At 39.8% G+C, this 18,528-nt stretch overlaps 1 protein-coding gene across 19 annotated transcripts in view; it reads right to left on the bottom strand.

The window, feature by feature from the left end:
- The window catches only part of CLIP1 (CAP-Gly domain containing linker protein 1), a 167,419-nt gene that overhangs the window by 32,079 nt on the left and 116,812 nt on the right, over positions 1-18,528 (bottom strand). For 9 of the 19 annotated variants that reach the window (XM_037816721.1, XM_037816717.1, XM_037816720.1 and 6 more), the window contains 6 exons: positions 16,352-16,409; positions 15,716-15,799; positions 14,142-14,298; positions 12,693-12,858; positions 12,379-12,594; positions 6,333-9,723 (listed from right to left, as the gene is read on the bottom strand). In XM_037816721.1, coding sequence (XP_037672649.1) covers positions 7,447-9,723; positions 12,379-12,594; positions 12,693-12,858; positions 14,142-14,298; positions 15,716-15,799; positions 16,352-16,409 — 2,958 coding nt within the window. In that variant the 3' untranslated portion in view covers positions 6,333-7,446. The other 10 variants (XM_037816728.1, XM_037816729.1, XM_037816727.1 and 7 more) reach the window with 2 other exon arrangements.

Raw genomic sequence — 18,528 nt, 5'->3', positions numbered from 1 at the left:
TGCAAATATTGAGAATATTACTTGATCACTGGATTTTAGTTCTATACCATAGGAGGTTTTGATGCAATTAGGAATTGTAAGTACGTCTGGGCTAGTTAAACTTCATTTAGTGAGCTGTCACACATGGCTGAATTCTGAATCCAGTCATCTGGGTATGAATCCATCTGCTGATGCATGAACACATCTATTTTTAACTTCAATTGTCTAATGGGTGGCAGCATTTGGCTTCTCCAGTTTTCTTGATGTTTAATTCTCCAACCACCTATGCTATGTATGCTGGGTTGACCTTGTGAAGATTTAGGGGAACAAATCTACACAAAAATTCTCTTAGCACAAGAAATTAGACTTTTTACAGAGATGTTCATTTAGAAAGGGAAGAAAACCTCAGAAGAAATTTTAGCCTCAGGTAATTAGTCATCCAAAAGGCCTGATTTTAATTATGGATCAAAATACACACATACACGCATGCGCGCACACACGCACATACACACACACACACACACACACACACTCATGCACCCAACACAGCCAAAGTTCATCTTCTGGCCAAAGTCTGCCAATTCTCGACAAATCAGAAGATTTTTCTCTTCTTGGCCAAGCAGTTTATTCCCCAGGTGGCTCCTACTTTGTTAGGGGCCCTTCTCGGCACCTGTGTAAACTGACAAAGTCAGAAGTTTCTGCTATTCCTTCTCTCTTCAAGGTTTTCATTGTTTACAGTTTTTTAAACCTTGGGTTTATATTAAGGGCCTACAATAAGGAAAATTAACTCAAGGAGACAAAGAAACAATCACGTTGAAAAGTGTAAGAATGGCCAAAATATCCTTAAGTACTGACCTATAAAAACAGTATTTGTTTAATGCTTTGAAATTTACTAACAACATTAAAAAATGGTGCAATATCTTTTTGTTTCCTTTATTCACATGTATGAAGAGAGTACAGATTCACAGAAATAGAATTTGAGTCAAAAGGCATAAACATTTATAATTTTGATAAATGCTGCCAAATTATATTCTAAAATGTAAGTATTTGTGCTTCCACTGACAGCCTGCAAGTATTCTTTTCCTCCTGACCTTCACAACTGGAGTGATGTGATTTAAACATGTATATTTAAAAAAAAAGTTTCCTTGGCAACTACTGTGAAAAAAATTATCTACAAAATGCTTTCATGTACCTTTTTTCAATTAATCCTCATCGCAGAGCAGGAGGCTAAGGTAAATGTCATTATTTAAGTTTAAAGATGAGAAAAACGAAGCTTGGAAAAGAGAAAAGATTTGCCCCAAATCATACAGCCAGTTTAAGTATCAGGACTCAGAAAACTGGAGTTAAAACTTGCAGAAGGACTTCAGGCACGATTCAATATCAGAGCATCCTTCAATTTTTCTTTATGGGTAGTGGGTACATGTATTTTGAAGAGGAAAGAGGCTCTAATAGCCCAATTTCTATAAATACCCTAAGGAATAATTTTAATATCTACAAAAATGTTTCAAAGTTTTTTAAACTACTTCTCTTTCTACATGACAAGTTATCTTGAAACAAAAAAGAATCCATCACAGTTTTAAAACTGAGAAGGAAAATAAACATTGTTAATACTGATTTCCAAACATTCTACTTGTCAATCCATCCTAAATCTATTAATTATCCTGCTAAATAAGAGTTTAGATTTGTTACTGTGCCAAGTAAAGACAAAAATTAGACAGCTTCTCCCTAAGATCTGAAATTATACCCCAAAGAGAAACTATTTTATCTTCTCCCTCCAAGTGAAAATAGGAGCTGGCTAACAAAAACAAGTCTAGTGAGGAACCGAGAGGAAAGGAGCATTTAGATACGCATGATGGGCTTCCTGTGCAGAGGAATATCCTGAAGGAGAGGGATCCTGTCTGAACTCCTGGGTCCACCGGAAGTCCCCCTTCCTCCACACACCACAGCCCTGTCCGGGGAGGAGGAGGAACTAAAGCTGCTCCGAGGGCAGGAGGAGCCACAGGCACCGCTAAACCACAGAAAACTCAAGCAGGCCGGTTCTCTCGCACTGGGGCCTGAGAAGCTGGACTGAGGAGGAGCAGAATGGCTGCTTCTAGTGGAGAAGCCTTGTTCCAGGGAAGAGAGCTGGTCCCCAAACCCGCGCAGGGAGCGGCGAGGCACTGGGGGCCCCCGCTCGCCTTCCCCTTGGCCCCTGACAGACGCTACCCCCTCGCCACCTGGGAGCCTCCCACCACCGAGAGGCCGGGCCCTGGGGCGCCAGGTATCTGACAGGACTGTGTGATTCCCGCGGTCCGAGGGTCCAGAGAGGCCCGGCCCTGTCCCCCAGAGACTGCCCTCAGGGACCCGGGCATCCGGGGGAAGCAGGCCAAGCTCAGAGGAACCGAGGAACCACAGTTGGGGCCAAAATCTTTGGCTCTCAATCCTTTGCTTCCACAGGCAAGAAGCAAAGATTTTATTTTTCAGTGGAATAATTCAAGGGGAGGCATGCACAAAACAATTTATCTTTTAATAGAGGTGGGTGGGTGTCACGATGGGATTTAGTGGGGCTATGGATACTCAGATGCTAGACGGAGGTCATGTCCGTTCCAGAGACACCGGGGAGCCTGCAGGGAAGCGGGATCTGGCCTAACCCAGGAGGTCTCTGGCTAGGACCACTGACTCCCTGCCCCTCCGTTACCTAGTGCGGCCTGGGGGGCTCAGAGGCAGGATTATGGCAGTGGGAGGCTGGTAGGGGAGTCTTCTCCTGCCGCTCAGATCCTCCCTCACCAGCTGCCTGTGTGACACAAAGGGACTCAAGTCAACTCAGCACCCCAAACGCCCAAGCCATCCTACCGACTGTGTCACAGAAAACAACTCCCAAACCCTACGGGAGCCTACTCCCTTGGGACATCACTGCACTGATACCAAAGGGGTTTTCCCATCACGGTGACCCAGTATCTATTTGTGGGATTTGGGCGTGGTAGGCAAAGAAATTTAAGCATCTCCTGAAGACCATGATCACAATTATAAACTTATAAATCTGTGTATAGGAATTGTTGGGGACGGTTTAAATTATCTAGAGAAGTATGAAGCCTGAGGAGGGGATCGGCCATCAGCATCACAAGCTGTGTACCTCCTCAGGGGAGTGGCTCAGCTACCAGTTTATGTCTAGGAGTATTTTATGAACTCTAAGAAGAACTAGACATAGGCTACTTTAAATACTATCGAGGATGGCTACTCAGGGAACAGCAGTTTGGAACTGATATTTCTGTTTGAATCTCATCTATTTGTTTTATTAGAACTGGAAATAAATAATAGAAACTCTTGAAGGGTAGGGACCACATACGGTGCATCTTTCTATCCTTCCTAGCTTAATTGTGTGCAGTCCAAAGGAGATAATCAAATGCTCAAGTTAACTGCCTTGAAGTGTATAAACTGATAAAGCACAGTTATTAGAATGGAAGAGAAAACTGAAATCTACACTGTAACCATCATTTAAAATGCCAGAAAACACCCAATCTCTAATTATTATAATAATAATCAAACTCAAATGGCAAGGATTGAGTGGCATTGACAGCAAAGGAAGGGTGAGTGATCAGTCTGCCTGAAATCTGGGTACCACATTGATTCGTAAAGCTTAATTATAGAGGGTCTTCCAAAATTCAGGTCATTTAATTCCATGCCAGAACATTTGATTACTGTTAAAATCAAGGTTACGCGATAATCCCCAAAGTGAAATGGTGCTTTGTTTTTTTTTTTAAGGATAAAAAACATTTTGTATTTTCATAAGGTTTTAAAGCCACATTTGAATGCCAAATGTCATAGCTCATCAGCCAGTGTAAGGGTCATTCTGGTCCTTCAATTTAGCTATAGTTCTGATTTAACCATCCTTATAGAGGATGTGCAACAGGGCTGAAGTGGGGTAGGGGAGACGAGGGTGACTATTACTTTTTCCTTTATATACTTTTCAAATATCTGTTACATAGTTAGCATTGTTTTCACTTTTGCAATTTAAAATAAGCGTCAAAAGATATAAACTTACATTTCCTTCCTGAATTCTTCCATTTTTTTATTTTCTACAGTCAGAAGTTCCTTGGATTTGTTCAGTTCTTCCACATTTTTCAAGTTGTTTTCTTTAAGTGTATCCAACTTGAAGACCGAGAGAAAAAAAACTTGATGAAATTATGTCATTTTTCTGATAACCTGTCTGCATATGCATATTTAAAAGATATGTGCAATTAAACACTTCCCAAACCAACAAACAAAAACGAGACACCTGAGTAAACAGGGTACAAATAACCAGGTCTACTGTGAACTGTAAACTTCCTCCTTATATTTAGTCCAGTATTTCCTTTATACCTGGCCAAAATATCAAATTAAATCACTACATAAATTAAAACGAAAGTTTTCTTTCAGCTTGTATACAACTCTGAGTATCTATCATCAAAATCACTATTCAAGTATAATTCATCAAAAAAAAAAAGAAAAGAAAGAAAGAAAATGTAAAGGCCTGACATCAGCAAGGAACATTCTTTGTAATGGAAACCCCCTTCCTTCTCTATAGATAAGAAATTTAGGATATGATATTTTTCAGTCAGTAGCAAATTTACATAGTCCTCAGTAGAAGAATTATTTGTTTGAATCAAAATATCTGCAGATGGGAAAAGCTTTAGTTATCCATCTACACTTTAATCAGCCACAGGGATAAAACCATGTAGCGAGACTAAAAGGCACTCACACACATTTGGTCCCATCAATGACCCACGGGGGCTGCAGACAGCTTAGGGCCTGGCCTGTGGTGGAAAAGCCAGGCGTGTTCCTGGAATGAGCGGGAACGCGACTGACCACAAGCTCCGGTGGGCAGCCAGATTCTAGGGGTGAAGCCCCCACGAGGGATGAGGGTTCGCTAGGGGCCATCCATTACATGAGTGTGTGCTCCTGGTGCACTGCTGGCTTCTGAACCTTGTGTAATTGTCTCCTATAGTCAGGGATACTGTGCCGTGTCATTCAGCATGTAGCCAAGAGCCTTACAAAGCATCCTGCTAGTTTCAACACCATCACCTTCCTTTTAATGCCAACATCCCAGAAGCACAGAACAAGAAAACAAAACTTCCCAGTGGGTCCAAAAAAACTGATTCATCTAGTCTTGTATTTTGGCTATAACAAAGACAGCAAGGGATATGTTATAGAAAGACAAAATTCTCCCTGACTGCATTCTCAAAAGTTAGAGACAGTCCCTAAAAATCTTCTCATTTACTTTAGCTTCTAATTTTAATTATCTTCTATGATTTTGAAATATTTTAATATTTTTAGCTTGTCTTCTCTTAGGATGATCAGTTCTATAAATGATCTCCCCCTTCTGTATCAAATTTTATTTAATTACCCTGTAATTACCTCAAAATGTTCATGCTTTTACAAATTTCAATCTCTGACCTGCTATAATGAGAAGGTCTAGTCTTTATACTACGCTACTCAATTCGGCCATCCCCTCCTTTGCTTTAACTCCTTAATGTCCTTCTTGTCTATCACCTCAGAAAGCATCTGAAGAACTGTATGTAACTGCGTCAATCACCTCAGAAAGCAACTGAAGTTTTGCAGAACTGTACGTAACTGTGTCAGTGAACCTATCTGCTTGGGATGGAGGTAACAGTATTCCAAAGAAAGAAAGAGTTGGGATGAGTTAGGAGAGAGGGAGTAGAGGAATCAAAGAATGGTGGAAAAATTAGAAATGCTACTTCTGGAAAGAATCAAAATATCCTGATGCCACAAATTTATCCCAGCCCCAGAAGTGACTAATTTAAGATGACACAAAAGGGAATCAGAACTGACTTAGGCCAAGAAAAAGTTTATGTCAAACTCAGGGCTGAGGAATGAATGGAATTTAGTGTTTCAACACTGGAGAGAGTTGAGGGGGAAAAAATATCTGTATGTGTTTGAAGGTAACAGGACACAAAAGCCTGAGAATGCTATCAGTGGCCTCCTCTCATTAGTTCCATACCTAAACAAGTATGTTAGAAAGCCATGCTAATCAGGTGTTCCCCTCAACTTAAGGTTCATCCTACAAAATAGATAATGAAGTAATACATTTCATTTAATATTATCATGGCTTTGGTGTACATTCATCTCCGCTAACATACATTAAACGTGTATATGGACACTCATCAAAAAATAAAAATTCTAAGTTAGTGACCAAATATTTCATGAAGTTAATAAGCTGTTCTTTGTACAAAAGGTCATTTAAATCTGATTACTTCATTCTGTAGTTTTTCATTTGTTTGCTTGGTATCCTCCAAGGAGGCTAGGGTTTCAGTCTTCTCCTTGGTCATCTGCTCCATTATCTGCATGGCGTCTTCTGCTGTCTGGACAGCCTGAAGACAAGAAAGTGCAGTGAGAAGGGAGGACACCTGTCACCAGCCGCGTCAGGTGGCGCACAGGGCCTGTGCTTGGCAGCCTGTCCCTCACTCAGTGACCGCGTGGTGACGGGAGTGACAAAGGGAACGTGAGTCAGTCACCACCCAATGGACACAAACAGACCCAGACACCAACGGTCTTCACTCTGAAGTAGAACAAGTTTCCAGACCCTTTTCATGACTCCCAGACCCCTCTAGCAATGCCAGTGTCAAGGTGCAGATAGTCATGCTTATCTCTCTGACTTAACGTTTGTGAGAAAGATTCAGTGACAATAAATGGCTGAATTTTCTCCTAATCCTATTTGTTGGCATAAGCTTAAAATACTAGTCTTGCTATTTCAAATCTGGGGCTTTTAAAACCACTCAGAATTCAGACTGAGAACTTTACAAATAAAAATAAAAATTATTTGGGCAATTATAATATAAAGTCCAAGTGTTTAATGAGAAGGATGTGATGGAAAAATCTACTAGAGAAGCTGTAGGCAATGAATATAAACATGGCTGTGAATAAAAAAGATAATATGCTTAAGGAGGCAAATCCTTAGCTAACAGTAATCCAAAAGAATAAAAATAAATTAAAACCTTTTCAGGCACTTGCTTACAATTTCATTTGGCTTAATAAAATTTATGGGAATTCTGCATCATATGCTCCCTATTATCAGTTATGCAGGTTTCAGTGAAATCTTCCACCTCCAAATGGATTGTAAATACAATGAAACAGTTAAAAGCCAAATAGAAAATACTACTTCAATATGTGCCCATCTTAGTATAGCTCTTAAGCCTTTAAGAACTACAATTAACTTTTAATTTTTTCACAAAAAATGCATCTTAAATTAAAAATATAAATCCTTTTCATTCACAGTTTTTTGTTTGTTTTGTTTGCAAATGGGTAGGGACTACTGCAATTAGACATTTAGGAAAGAATCACCTTTTCTGATTGTAATAAACAGCTTGAGAGATATAAACAACTGACTTGATGGGGTGGATTTTTCTATGTGGAAATGAAGAAAAATCACCTAAGCCACTAAAGTTAGTGCACAGGGTTACCAGTGGTCTGAGTGCTCAATACCTGAACCTCTCACTTTACCGTAAATGAATGAAGAGTCTCGAGCTCTCTAATTTTAAGAGAAAGCTTGCTCTTGTCTTTCCTCAAAGTGCGGTTCTCATTTTGAGATTCTAGGAGATTGGCTGAGATATGGCTGTTGGTTTTGGCCAACTGGCTAATCTCTTTCTGAAGTAAGAAGTAGCTTTCTGACAGCTTTTCCTTCTCTTTCAGAAGCTCGTCTTTTTTCAGCACCATTTCTCTCTTCTCAGCCAGGAGGTTCTTGTTCTCCTGCATCACCTTGGCTCGTTCAGCCAAGGTCACCTCATGGTTCAGTTGGAGATCCTCCAGGATTTTCGTGAGGCAGCTGTGCAGTTCCTGCAGTTCTAACTTGGATTTGGACAAGGCAGCAAAATCACTTTTCAGAGTCTCTATGTTGGCAGCGAGTTGAGCTGTTTCTGCACTTAAGAGTTCTTTTTCCTTAATGATCTCCACCATTTTTTGCTCCAATATGGTCTTTTCTTGGATGAGTACAAACTTCTCAGACTGGAGCTCCTTAGTACACACTGTTAACTCCTCCAGTTCTTCCTCCAGGAGCACAATTCTCCCATGGAGTTTATTGTTTTCATACAAGGATGACTCGTTTTCCTTTGCTCTGTCTTCTTTTTCTAGGATTAAGGACTGCTGCAGCTCATGGATCTCCTCGTTTAATTTCTGACACTCTTCTTGAAGGTTCAGCCCATCCCTCAGCAAAATGTTCTTTTCAGAACAACAAGTCTGAAGTTCAACATCCAGACTCTCCTTTGCTTGCAATATGTTGGTGAGTTCCTTTTCTAGGTTCGTTTTGGCATTTTGAGCCTCTTTCAACATCAAAGAAAGATCATACTTGCTGGCTGCTAATTCTTGGTTTTCTTTTTTTATCTCTTGAAGCTCTTTCTTCAGAGCATCAATATTACCAAGGAGTTTCATCTTCTCATGCACAATTATTCTTCTGTTTGCAGACTCTTGATCATATTTCCTCTTAAGGTCTCCTATGGCTTTGATGGAATTTTCTCTCTCTGTAAGTAAATCTACATTTTGCATTTCCAGTGCTGATTTTTCTTTCAAGAGACTATCATGCTGCTTTTTGAGCTTCATAATTTTCTGACAAGCCACCTCTTTCTCAGAAGTCAGGTAAGTGATCTGCTCATTCAGGTTCATCTCAACATGGGCAGCCTCTTCTGAGCATTTGTTGAGTTTTTCAGTGATGATCCTGTTTTCACTTAAAAGTTCTTCTTTTTCAGCCAAGAGCCGTCTCTCAGATGAGGCTAAGGTTTCTTTCTCATGCAGAAGTTGGATGCACTCAGAGTCGGTGATCTCCCGGCTGGTCTTAATTTCTTCCAGGAGCTTTGTGAGGCTTGTATTTGTAGCCTGAAGTTGCACAGTCTCCAGCTCAGCCTTTCTCAGGGCTTTGCTAGCATTATCCAACTGTGTGCGGAGCCCACTTGCTTCTGTGTTGAGCAGCTGTTTGACCTGGAGGGTGGCCTCCAGGTTGGCTTTCAGCTTTTCCTGATCTTGAAGCAGCAGGTCTTTCTCAAGCTGTAGATCTTTGTTGTTCTGAAGGAGACGATCTCTCTCCATCTTTAAGGCTAGGTACATGTTATCAACTCTTGACTGCTTCTCTAAAGCTGACTTTTTCTCAGCTGTGAGATCATCAATCTCTTGTACCAAAGTTTTCTGATCTTTGACTAGCTCCTCATAAGAGCTCTGAAGCTTCTGAATAATTTCATCCTTATCTTTAGCCAAGACAAGATTTTCAGCAGCAAGACTCCTGATCTGATCCTCCAGGTGGTCTTTTTCTGCCCGATCCTTCTCAGATTCAGCTAGCAAAGTATCTTTGCTGAACTCAAGTTCTTCTATGAGAGTCTGCATGCTTGCCTTGGAAACTTGCAGAGTGTCATTTTCCATATTTATCTTCAAGAGTTCTTCCTTTGTAATATTGATTTCTTTGAGCAATTGCTCTCTCTCAATAGCTAGCGCTTCTTTATTGAGATGTTCTTGCTGATAAAGTTTTTCAGCGTCTTGCTTTTTTTCCAAGACTTTCTCCTTTTCTAAATTTAGAGTTTCATTTACTGACCACAGTTTCTGTTGGTCCTCCTGAAGTAAAGTTATTTTGGCCTCCACCTCTACAAGCTTTGATAAAAGTGAACCTTTTTCTAACTTTAAAGTATTTCCCTCCTGTGCAAGAAGCTGCTTCTCTGATTTCAGACCCCTCAGCTCTTCTGACATTAGTTCAATTTCTTTTTTGGCTGATGTTAACAAATAGGTTAGCGACTACAGAAACAAAAGATGGAAAGAATGGAGACAAAAATGAAATCAAGCAGACAAATGCAAGCCCAAACAACTAAATCGTAAACTTAAAAATTCTTACAATAAACTTCAAACTTCATAGAGACTATTTGACAACAAGGGAGAGACACTAGATAAACAGAGCCCATAAAAGAATAATACAAAGCACGTTGAGCTTTGTAAGGTGCTTATACATCAGCTTATTTTATCTTCAAAACAACTTGTGAAATTATTCCTGATAGTTACCTAGAGTATTAGATAAAAACAGTAGCTTTCGTTTTGACAGAAGGGCACAATATTCTTTCCTGCCATTTCATTATTTCTATCATAGAAAGGATTCACTGAAGAATTACCTTTTAAATCACAATTCAAAGAACTTCAAAACTGAATATTTTTTTAAACCATAAAAAGGGAGGGGGGGGGCAAGGGAGAATAAGCTGTTGCTTTTCAATGAACAACAGGACCTAACTTCTAAATGACAATCGCTGGCCTGAGACTGATTTAGTCCCAGAATCATATGCAACTTATTAAAAATACAGTCTAATTTTCTAGGCTTTAGTGGCTAAAATGAATGGATTTTAAAAATGTATTGATTCAGAAAATAATTTTACCATGCTGTCTACAATAGCCAAAGATGTCCAACGTGGGAGCCACTAGCAACATGTGGCTATTGAGCATGTGAAATGTAACAAGTACAACTAAGGAACTGAACTTGTAATTTTATTAAATTCTGACTAATTTACATTTAAATGGTCACATGTGGCTAGTAGCTACTAAACTAGACAGTGCAGGTACCAACCATTAGCTTTTAAACTAGGGAACAGGGAGAAAAGGATGCCTATACTTAAGCTACAGGGGAATGAAATTATAAAAATTCAATACAGCCTTAAAGTTTAATGAGTTAATTCTCCAAGAACAATAATCCATGTGGCAGTTGCTAAGTCTATTTAAGTTTTCCATATAAAAAACTCCAAAATAAAAAGAAATCTAATTAACAAGGGTTCAGTTTGTGTTCAGCTGGTCTAATGAACTGTTGCTCTCCAGAATACTCTACGTTAAAACTTTCAATCTAATGATTTATTTAACAGAAGATGGCCCCCATGAAGAACTCATGGTGCAATGAATAAGGGAAAACGCTGGCTTAAGAATAAAACAATCAAGTATAATTTACCAGTATAAGGTTCAAAAAATACTATTTTGCTGTGCTGACAGCACACAACAAGGACAATAACTTTCACTTACTAGATTAAAACTAAGACCTCTTTATGAAAGTGGACCTCTTTGACCACCTCAACATCACTCCCCCAGACCAGGCTGGGTGGATTTATGCTCCCACAGTGTCTGTATTTGCCCCACCATGACAACTGTTCACTTGTCAGACTGCCCCACTGGACTGTAAGCTCCTGGAGGGCAGGTTTTGTGCATTGCTATCTTCCCAGAGTCCAGCACAGTGCAGGGCATGGAGTGGACCAACGGTCAGCAACTATGACTTGCAGGCCAAATCCAGACCACCCTCCTGTTTTCATAGATGAAGCTTTACGGGGACACAGCCACACCCATTTGTCCCATTTGTTTACATAATGTCTGTGGCTCCTTTCAGGCTACAGCACCAACGCTGAGTAGCTGCAACAAAGACTGTATGGTCTGCAAAGCTGAAAATATTTACTATCTGGAAAAAGTGCTAACCCTTGAGGTAGATTCTTAAATAAGAATAAATAAATGAAGAATCTACTCATCAGCTTACCTAGTGTGTATGTGTGTGTGCCAGTCAGATAGGGATGGTCCACTTAACAAGAGGTTTTTGATGGGATTTGTTTCAAGTCCTTCATATGCTCTTTTATGTTTTCTTTCTCTTAAACTCCTTTATAAATATTTCTCTAACAACCTAAAAACAATTAAAGACTAATGTTTTCTTTCCTTTGAGCAATAAAAAGTTTAATGGTAGTAGGATGTCAGTCACCAGAATCCAAAAAACATGTTGGGGCAAAGATACAACGAAAAATGAACTCCAACATATCAAGTTTTTCTTCATTTAATTCTAAGAGGTTTCTTCATTGCCTTGTTTACAAGCTCACAGTACTTTGTTGGGGCTATGTAAAAGCCCTCTCCAGAGTTCTCTGCTCTAATTCTTCCTGTAAGAGCTCTGTTCCCTCAGCTACGCTCTCTCTCGAGATCTCTGCGGCCCGGCTCACTTGCTTCACTTGTTTCTGCCTCTTGCTTTTCTACAACCTGTCTCTCTAAATCTTAGTGCGAGGCGGTAGCAAGAATGGCCAAGAATGGAGAAACATGCTTTTCCACACAATGGAGTTGACTGCAAGCAAGCAGACAGAGCTCAGGCCACGTAAGAACCTTTTTGACAGCTGGGAAACAAGCAGCACAGGGGGTGATGGCTACACAGTACGTTCAGAGGAAAGACTTGTCGCCATCACCATTGCAGAGAAGACCAGTAGCTTATACAAAACACTGGAAGCGGTAGGAAATGTAATTCACCACCCTGTCATGCACTCAAAAGATTACTATTTTTAAAGGCCAACTTAACTCATCCCATTTGCTGCTGGTGCTCTCTAAGCCCCCATGCAGCCTTGGTGCAGAACCAGAGCAAGCTGTAATGCAATAACATAATTCTCCTCTGAAACATACTTTGGCTCTGTCAGCTTGTTTCTTCAGTTCGTCCATCTCCTGCAACAAGTCACTGTTCTCCTCCTGAGCAGCCTTCAGCTTTTCCTCTGTATCCAACAGCATCCTCTGTAGGTTCTGTAGGGCTTCTTCATGCTTTGTTTTGTTCTCAGAATTGTTTTTTTCATACCAGGCCTTCAGATCCTGATACTGGTTGTGGCTTATTTCCATCCTCTTTTCCTGTAGAAACACCAAGTGAAAGAGTAAGTCATCTAGCCAAATTTGTACTGCCCCTCTCCCTCCTTGCCAGAAAATAGTCCTATTTATTCTCTGCTTACCAGGTCCAACATTTTTTTCTGTAATTCTTTCTTTTCTTCCTCATGCTTTTTAGCTGTTTCTTGCTGGCTCTGTTCAGCTTTAAGAGTTACTTCCCCAATACTTTTCTGCAGCAAACTTGCATTATCATTTGCCTTTGTAAGTTTTAGCTGTAATTCTTCTACATATCTAGAACAAGATTAAATACAAGGTGTCAGATTTTTCATAAAAAAAATGTTTTGAAGTCTAGAGTTATACTTAAAATGTTATTAATAGCAATTACGCTAATGATTATAAAAGCCATTAATTATTAATATCTAAAAGACAAAAAAAAGACTTGCCTTGAAGAATAATTTTTAACAATTGTGATGATTATGAAAAAAATCATTCCAGTGCCTACTAAGACCATGAGATATAAAAATGACATTAAATAACTCAAAAGATCCAGCTGAAAGATAATCACACGTTCCAACAAAGATGTACAGAGAACATCAAGCATCGCTCTAGAGAACAGGCTATCAAACATGAGAGAAACAGGAGGTATCTTTGGATTCTGCACCTACAAAAGTGGAACTTCTCAAAGGCCTTCTGCCATAACCACCTGTGCAGCTGCACATGCCTTACAATGACTGACCAAAGTTGGCCAACCGAGGCCTAGTCACCAATCACCTATGGCTGAGCTGTGTGTGGGCATACGGCTGTCTGTAAATTTAACTTTGCAAGTGTTAACACTTAAACAATCAGAATTCCAATGGTACTACAAGGTCCCCTAAAATGTTTGCCTTACAAAATAAGACATTTGATTTTTTATGACATCTTTTAAAAGAAAAAAAAAATCAAAACAATAAGAACCTCAGAATAAAGACGTTCTGGAACTGGTATTGCGATTAAGCAGCTTTGCCACTGAGAAAGTACAATAAGTACAATATAGTGATAACAGCAGCAAGGGCTCAAGATCAGAATGCCTAGGTGGGAAACCCAGCTCTGCCTGTTTCAAGCTGCATCATCTCAGGCAAGATACTTAACTTTGTTAAGCCTCAGTTTCTTGTTTAAAATGGGATTAACAATAAACCCACCTCACAGGATTACTGTGAGAAATAGAAAAAAAACTCCATATAAAGCTGTTAGCATAGTGCATGGTACATAGTAGGTCCTTAACAAATGTTACCTGTCATTATATTTAAACAGGTTAAAAATACTTTCAATGGCATAATAAAAGATATTATTGCCATTGATAAACTATTCTCTTTTCTATACAAGTCACTGAAAGGTCTATACATAAAAGATTTGTCCTTCTTGACAAGTGGGATAGGCAAAAACACATTTTAAAAGGTTAAATAGTTTATTCAGGGACATACTGAGGTAATAACGGAAAGGAACTTTAAAGCATAATTCAAAATGTTGTGGCTTCCCTCCCATCTTGCTACGGAGTCTAATCTAAAGGAGGCACTGATGAACACATTCACATCTACCTTTCTTTCAGACGTAATTCGTCATTCATTTTTGTCAACTGAGAAGAATTATCTCCTGACATCTTCATTATTTCAGCAATGTCGCTTTCCAGTTTTTCCTTTGCCTTTATCAAATGCATTTCTCTTTCACCTCTCTCTCTAAATTTTGTCTCCATATCTGAAGATATAAAGAGAAAGGAAGAGCACTGTAGTGTTACAATCAACAAAAATTTATGGAGAGCCTCCTATATGCCAAGCCTTGTTCTAGGCTATATCTGCATATAGTCCTCATGAAACTGACGTTCTAAACAAGCAGACAACAAACAAAACAAAGTAAATGGATAAGAAAATAAACAGGAAAAAGAAAGAAAGAAAATAAATGAATGTATGGGGGTTTTAAATCTTAGATAGGGTCTCTCTGAGACGGTGACCTGAAGGAAGTGAGTGTGCTGGTTTGTATATATTATGTTACCCAGAAAAAGCCATATTCTTTAATGCAATCTTGTTGGGGCAGATGTATTAGTGTGGATTAGGTTGGAAGCTATTGGTTCAGTGTTTCCATGGAGATGAGACCCACCCAACTGTAGGTGATAGCTCTGATTAGATAATTTCCACGGAGGAAATTATTCAGCATGGGCTTTGTTTAGTTTACTAGAGCCTTCTATAAGCTCAGACATAAGGAGCTCACTGCTGTAGCTCAGACAGACATTCTGAAGATGGCCATTGGAAGCTGATGCAGACGTCTTGGAGAACGCCATTTTGAAACGCAACCTGGGAGCAAGCAGACGCCAATCACGTGCCTTCCCAGCTAACAGAAGTTTTCTGGATGCCATTGGCCATCCTCCAGTGAAGGTACCCCAATGTCGATGTGTTACCTTGGACACTTTATGGCCTTAAAGACTGCAACTGTGTAACCAAATAAACCCCCTTTTATAAAACCCAACCCATTTCTGGTGTTTTGCATTCTGGCAGCATTAGCAAACCAGAACAGTGAGAAGGAAAGCATGTAGGTCCTTGGAGGCAGAGGGGAAAACTCGTGCAAAGGCACAGAGGCACTTCAAGTGTCTGCAGGGAGGCCGATACGGCTGGAGTGGCAGGAGCCAAAGGAAAGGAGGAAGAGATGAGATCGGACAGGCAACGGGGGCCTGATGGCAGTGAGGACCACAGCTCACTCCGAGTGAGATGAGAAGCCCCCAGAGGATTCTGACCAGAGAAGTGACATGATGTGACTTCACTTTAAAAGGATCACTCCAGCTGATGTGCTGAGGTCAGGCTGAAGGGGGGCAAGGGCAGCAGCAGAGAGACCAGTGGGTCAGTTGAACAATTCAGATACAAGGTGAGGGCGGGCTGGCCTCAAGGATGGCATTGCAAGTGGTGAGAAGTGCTTGGATTCTGGCAATATTTTGAAGATAGAGCAAATAGAACTTGTTGAGAGCTACAGATCTCAAACAAGTCTTTTATCATAGTATATCACAATAAAGGCTGAAGAGGTTAAGACTGAATAGCAGATATGCTATCGTAACATACTAAAACTATCTCAAATCCTAGAAAGCCAACTATATTTAATGCATAATAATCAGAGTCATCCTTCTTACCTGCTAAATTTTCTCTCAACTTCTCCAATTCGGAAGATAGCGCATTAAACTGTTCTTCTTTTTGGTGTAATTTATTTACAGTTTCTATTTAGGATAAAGTAAAAAGTTTAATCTATTTCATATTTAATAAGCCATCTAGAACTTGGCTGTCTTACAATCAAATCAAACCATATGCTTATGAGATTTGAGATCACAGCAATACTAACGGATCCCATTACAAATCAAAGCACTGTATCATGAATCTAAAAATTACTGTACAGAAGGAGTATGCAAATGTTAGCCTCCCCCGCACCTGTGGATCAGACAGACACCAGGGATCCCTTTTCCAGTCTTCTCTTTCTTCCTCCAGTGAAAAGTCAATAAGGCTATTGATGACTGGAGTTTACAAAACATAATATGTCTCCCAAGTATACTTACATTTTAATATGGAAGAAGCCTTAAGTCAAAAGAAGAAGGGATTAGTTGGGAGTTTGGGCTTCAGGAAGCCAATGGAATCCAGTATTCCTGTGAGCTGTGGAAACTTCAGGGATACTGAAGTCAGACTAGAGGCAGCATCTCTGTGTACTCCAGAGGCCAGCCTCAGCTTGGGAAAATGACATTCCCTACAGTGATCTGATCATACTTTGCAAGACATACCTTGCATACTCCTTTGAACAGAGACTGCCTCCTCAGAAGCATCAGCAAACTTTTCTTTCTAAAGAAAAAAAAAAGGGATATTCAGAATCGAAGCTTTCAAATTATAAAGACGAAATATTTCTATCAGTTATTCCTACAATGCTATCCACATTCTGTTGCTAGATTTGATTTGTTGAAACCAACTTCTCTTGGAACATGTGGGCATCAGTTACCACATGTATACTGTGCACATGTGGATGAGGTGTGCATATGTGGGTGTGGACACACTATGTGCATGTGCAGGTGCACGCATACAGATGCCCTGTGCATACAGGTGTGTACCTGCACCTACACCTGTAAGCATGTGGCACGGGTGTCTGCTTTCACCTCACATAGCTGACCTTCTCTGCCGAAATCTGCTCGAGATGAGTACAGAGCTCTGAAATCATTTATATCTGAGAATGACATGAGTGTGATATCTTGAATCTAGGTCTGTATCAGCTACTCTTAAAATTTTACACCTACGGTTCCATCTCTTCTTTTCTAAACACTACAATAGGTCAAGATAAAACCACCCTTCTGGTTGCCCTGAGATGATCTTTGAACTAGATATGCCAAGAGAATTTTTAAATAGGAATTTATAATGAAATTCTACAGATATGCACATGCAAGCTAAAGTCCATCAAAGCCCACAAAGCTGAACACCCATGTTATGCCCCAAGCCACACTTCAGGTGGAATGTTTTCTCTTCAGAGTTTGCAGAGGAATAATGTAACTTACAAAAAAGACCCTGTAGAAGTTTGGAAGGAGGCAGTGGGATGATGTGGAGCTCAACAAACATTCTCTTGGAGAAAACCATTAAAAACTATAATTCCCAGGCCAGTTTTTTTCTCACAACGTACCTGAACTACTATATCCCAGAACTGTCCCAAAGAACTTTCTATAATGTTGGAAATATCCTATACTGTGCTGTCGGGTACAGTAACCATTAGCCACAGTAGTCACTGAGCACTTAAAATGGGCAAGTGCAACAGAGTAAATAAATTTTAAATTTTGTTTAATTTTAATTAATTAAAATTTTCATAGCCACATGTGGACAGTAGCTATATACAAAATCATAGAAATAGGTAATACTGGCATTTAAATAAGAAAAAAAAAGCAAACACATTTATTCACTGTTATTGGCTTGGAAGCAGGTTGTAATTAGGGGACAGGAAGGCACCTGCAGGATCTGACATGTGTGGTTCCTGCAGCTAATCTTTATCTTACCCAGTTGCTCCCTAATATATGACTTTTCTTTTCCATGATATATCTGTGTCTTTGGCACTGCTCGTGCTACCAGCCTTCATCAAGATTTTGTTTTTGGTGTGGGAGGTAAGGTAGGAGGGAGAAAGGATGAGAAAAGAAAAGAAAAAAATATTTCTTACAATTTGGGATTAAGGAAAGAGGACATTTATGAAAGGAAAAGTAATTTCCTGAGGTGGGATAAACTGAGTTGTAAGAGAGAATTGTTTGAATTCACTGGATGAGACAGCACCCTGCGCCACTAACAGAGGGTGCTGGTGACCAGGACAGCTGGCTTGCTGGCTGCCCCATGTGGTCATGAAACAAGCAGGACAAGACACAGTGCAAAGACCTCGTTATTGTAACTTAGAAGTCAGGATTTAAGGGATGATTATGATTACTGAATCATTATACAGATATTCCTTTTTACTTTCTGGTATGTTAGAGTAGGCAGAGGGACATATCTGAAACCTGAACTGTAATCCAGCTGCCTTGATCTCTGATAATGATTGCACAGCCTTTATCTTGTGCCCTTATGATTGTTAAAAACCTTATGACTAGCCTTCACTTGTACCCATTTTATCTGGTTTTTTGACTTTATGTCTTTATGATCACTAAAGACAGCCACTAATGTTTATTAATGAAGGGTCTTGGGTCAGCCCAAAACTAACCCACTCCAAGTCCAAAGTTATCTTGATAAACAGAGCTGGAGCTAACCAAAATGGGCCCGCCTGACATGCACAGTAGCTTAGATCTTATCCTATAAGTGACCTATACCTCATAATACTAAAAATCATGCCTTTCGTTGTATTAAGGCTGCCATTTTCTTATATACGTTCTGTGACTAAGCAAGTAATCAATCTGCATGTGCTTGATAATTAGATCACCTCTAATTACATCATCTGGGGCCACTG

Source organism: Choloepus didactylus, chromosome 23, assembly GCF_015220235.1.
Source record: "Choloepus didactylus isolate mChoDid1 chromosome 23, mChoDid1.pri, whole genome shotgun sequence".
NCBI classification, from domain to species: Eukaryota; Metazoa; Chordata; class Mammalia; order Pilosa; family Megalonychidae; genus Choloepus; species Choloepus didactylus.
Note: the sequence above shows the minus strand (reverse complement) of the source record. Positions and strands in the feature narration are given on the sequence as shown.